Genomic DNA, 4374 nt, shown 5'->3' on the forward strand with positions numbered 1-4374 from the left:
GTTAGCTGTATTTTCACAATCAAAATGTTCTTGATTGAAGTTTATTATTGCTTTCTGATTCTTAAAGCTTTCTTGCCTTTTTCAGATAAAATGAGAATATCTGCAACATGTTTGGCATTGCCAAAAATACCAAAAAGTTACTTTAAATCATGAGAATAATTAGATCAAAATGAATTATAGGTTTGGTGACATACCGGCTTCCATTATAGCTGCAAGACATTTTATTACCATTGCAATGTAGGAATAAGAAAGGGTTCTATCAAACGCAAATCTAGTTACCTGTGCAAATCCCCAATGAATCAAATTTTAGAAAATATGAAACAGAATCTTGAATAGTGTCCTGATTTTTACACATCTATTCCAAACGAACAATCATTGGTCACAAAATAGCAAGAGAAAATGTAAGTTTGTCAGAAGGGTTGAAAGACAATTAAGAAAGAAAATAAAAGAAACTTTTTTTTATCAGAATTTTTTATAATATATGTTGTTTTTATATGGCCAAATATATACTTATTATTTTTACACAGAAATTTAAATTTTTATTTGTGTAAGATGCATATAGAAATGATCATATATATATGTAATATATATATTAAAAAAAAAAAATTATTGCTTTTCTTTTTGGCTAGTGCAATAAATATCTCAGTATAATGTTTATTAATTGAATTTTTAAACACCAGATTTATTAGATTTGTTTATGATTATGAAATTGAATCAGTTTTGTTTTAATTATACTGTTACTGAAAGTGATTTTCCTGAAATAAGAGCAGCACTACTTTATTGAAAGTAGAAGAAAATTAAGAAAATTATGAAGTGCCCTTTGAATATAGATTAGTTATAGCTACATGAATATGGCATATCATCAAGAGAATTATATATATGGTTTCAAAGTTTAGAAAATATATCCTATGTTTTAAATGAATGAATAGCTATTTCATATTGTGAATATAGTATAGGTTACATACAATTTTTTTCAATGTAGTTCTCAGCTAATGTTTAGATTATTCACTTTAATGTTCTTTAATAGGTACGTAATATGTACTGGCTTGATGGAGGCCATGCAGGCGGCAGTCGAACATGGATCACGGAGATTCCTGTGCTGAAATATCTATCAACCCTCAAAAATATTGGTATTCACATACATGTTACACCATATCAGGTAAGTAAGAAATACATTTATTTTTGTAAGAATAATTTTTAGGACTTGCATTCCAGAATGTTACATTGCCATTGTAGTATAGCCTGAAACTTGAATACATTTGAAGATTGTCCCCTGCAATCCAAAATCTTAGCAATTTATTTTTCTATTTACCCATTGGTCGCAGTTTTAGTAAAATATGTAAACAACCATGTAGTGGGTTTATGTTGTATGGCATGGTGCCATGCGGTGTTGCCTTGACAGCAAATCATGCTGTCCAGTATCAATGGGGTAATTGTTGTGTAAGCTATATAATTTTTCTGTCTCCTGGTACCATATGGTATATAACAATTATCAGTGGTTGATCCAATCACAATATATGATGCTCAAGTCATTTTACTTGAATTGGAAAATGAGCCCAAGACTGTCTCAGGAGTGATGAATAATTAGCTCCTTTCATTTACACAGGTCCAAGATGATCAGCGTCCGTGGATCAGGAAAGAGTGTAAGGCGTTTTATAATGTGCTGCGGCGTAATGGAGCAAATGTTAGTTACACGTTACATTGTGAGCATGAACAGCCATCACTTCTCTCTCACTTTAAGGTACTTGATTTATTCTCTTGAAGATCTTTCTTACCTTTCCAAGGATTATCTTAGTTATCATTATGTAATAATTGTTGCTTCATCCATATGCCTTTTAACAAGAAATTCACATGTTTTTATCATTTGAAAATGTCTGTATAAAGTGTTATATTGTATTATGCAATGTCCAGATATTATAGTTCATGATAGATTTTGGTTGTGATGCAGTTTAATTAAGAGTGATCTTTTCTTTTCAATCTTTATTTCTTTCTTTCTTTCTGTCTTTTTTTCTTACTTGGAGGACCAGATTGTTGAAATATCTTTGTGTTTCATATCCTGGATAAGAGAGTGTATTTTTGAGTTGCACAATGGAAACAAAATCCCCATATCTTATCTTGAAAGTCTGTAGTTACATATATATAGTTGGAAGGGCTGGGGATGGCCAACACAAACCTGAGACAGTTTAGGCCTATTAGATATGGACAGGAAAATCGTATCTAAGTGCTAAATTGACATTTCAGGTAAATGTATATCTTAATTAGTTTTGACTTTACTGTATCATTAAAGATTTTCTACATTTAGAATTGCTTCACTGGTGCTAGAAAGGAAAACCAAATGTGGATAAAGATTCAAAGATATTTTTATGGTAGTAAAGGCTCTGCCATTAGTATTGAGTATTTTGAACTATACTTCTCTATATTTGACAATTATTCCAAAAGTATTGAGACATCACATAGTTTATTTCTATACAAGCATGCTCCAAAAAACCCAAAACTAACTCCAGGCAACAGATTCTTTAAGTGTTTCTTTCAATTACAGAAAAAAAAATATATATATACACAATGTGGATACAGAGGTTTAATTGGGAGGGGGATCTGTTATTATGAATAAGATGGCAATAAAAATTGAAATCAAATCACCCAGCTAGCTTTGTGAATAGAGAACAAGAAACTAAATGAAACAACACAATAAAATGTTTTAGATAACCCATTTGCCCCTTAACTTCAACAAAGTAAATTAGTATATTAAAAGAAAGACTATTTTGAATTTTGCCACTGCTGCACTTTCACTAGTATTGCTAGCAAAACAAATGCATCCTCCTTGATATATCATATTTTTTCTCCACAAACAATGAACATAAATTCACTCCTTGTTCTTATCATTTTTCAACCTCCATATATCCCCAGAAATTTCCTATTCAGTTATATGAGCTGTGTCATGCTCCAGTGATAACTATAAGTCAGTTATCAGAGGATGGAATTGGAGATATGTTACTCTATTTGTTAACCTTATAGCCTGAAGTCTTGAAGATAATGTTGGCAGCACTTTAACCCATTCACGCTTAGCCAATTATTTGCCCAATGCAGCTTCCACCGTAAAGATAGCAACCGCACACAGCCTCCATGTGCGAGATCTCTCGGAGCGTTTTTCACCCGCCTGATTGGACAGGATGCTAAGAGGCTCTTTCCTTCTTTCCTTCTTTTAATAAAACGGTATAAATGAGACTGAATGGTTTCCACAACACGAGATGTAATTACATCTGTGTAGTGGAAATTATTCAGTCTCATTTATGCTCTTTTATTCATTTGTCACAATGAACTCTGTTTATTTTTCTTTCTTTCTTTCGGAGCGAAATATTCCAGTGATGTGATAACACGTCACCTGGCAGGAATGCGTTAATGGTGCATCATACTTTCGTTATTGTATATTCTTTTAAGGGGTTAAATATAAATAGTATATAAATTATATAAATACATGGTCATGCCAATCTTATTGTACTTGGAATGATTAAATAAAGGACTTATATAAAAGAAATATATAGAAATAAAATTTTGCTTATAGTAGAAGTAGGATCATCAACATGAAGATACCATATATCTTATTTGCTACTATATATGTGTTTACTTTGTCATTTGAATGACACCTTTCTTCAAACATATAACATGTAATATGTAGTAAACCATGTTTTTTTTTTCTATAGTTGAAAATCTAAATACACAGCGTTTGAGATCAGTAATTTTGAAAGTAAGTGGTAGCAGTACCACTTCTTCATCCTTCCAGCAGTATTAGGATACTGTATTGTGTTATTCAAATCCTGGTGTCTATGGCCATACTTCAATAAACTGTGATATTCAATGGAGTGATTTTGACTTACCTCTCAGCTGAGCCAAATAGATTGAAATGTATCCCGTAAAAGAATCAATTATTAGGAAAACTATAGATATTCTGGTAAGTTCAAAGAGCCTTTTTTAAATTGGATATTATGATTTGTGTAAAAAAAAAATAATAAAAATAAAAAAATAAAAAAATAAATAAAATAAAAAACATTGATACCTATTAATCCCCAGGTATGTGGAAATAATGTGAAAGGCAACTCATCTGTTTTAAGTAAAGTTAAATCTGTGGATTAATTAACTTCACTCAAACTAATTCTTTAATTTTTAAATATTAATTTTATGATAATTTTGCATTTTCATCGTATCCTTTTAACCCATTGTATACGAGTGTCATGACATACATGACACAGGAACTTTGACCTGACAATGAGCGTCATGACATACATGACCTTCAGGTATTTTGGATCATTGTGCTATTTATTGTGCTATGAGGAAGGAGTCCAAAACCTAGATGGCACCTTTCTTCTAGCACCAACA

At 31.2% G+C, this 4374-nt stretch overlaps 1 protein-coding gene across 2 annotated transcripts in view; it reads left to right on the forward strand.

Annotated features, from left to right (window-relative positions):
- Positions 1–3857, forward strand: part of LOC122264729 (mitochondrial protein C2orf69 homolog) — a 10155-nt gene extending 6298 nt beyond the window's left edge. For both annotated transcript variants that reach the window (XM_043033778.2, XM_043033770.2), the window contains exons 5-6: positions 1028–1159; positions 1607–3857. In XM_043033778.2, coding sequence (XP_042889712.2) covers positions 1028–1159; positions 1607–1762 — 288 coding nt within the window. In that variant the 3' untranslated portion in view covers positions 1763–3857. The remainder of the gene's footprint in view (positions 1–1027; positions 1160–1606) is intronic.
- Positions 3858–4374: the final 517 nt, after the last annotated feature.

This window comes from Penaeus japonicus, unplaced genomic scaffold (genome assembly GCF_977035675.1).
Source record: "Penaeus japonicus unplaced genomic scaffold, GWHDUDI00000001_assembly GWHDUDI00000009, whole genome shotgun sequence".
NCBI classification, from domain to species: domain Eukaryota; kingdom Metazoa; phylum Arthropoda; class Malacostraca; order Decapoda; family Penaeidae; genus Penaeus; species Penaeus japonicus.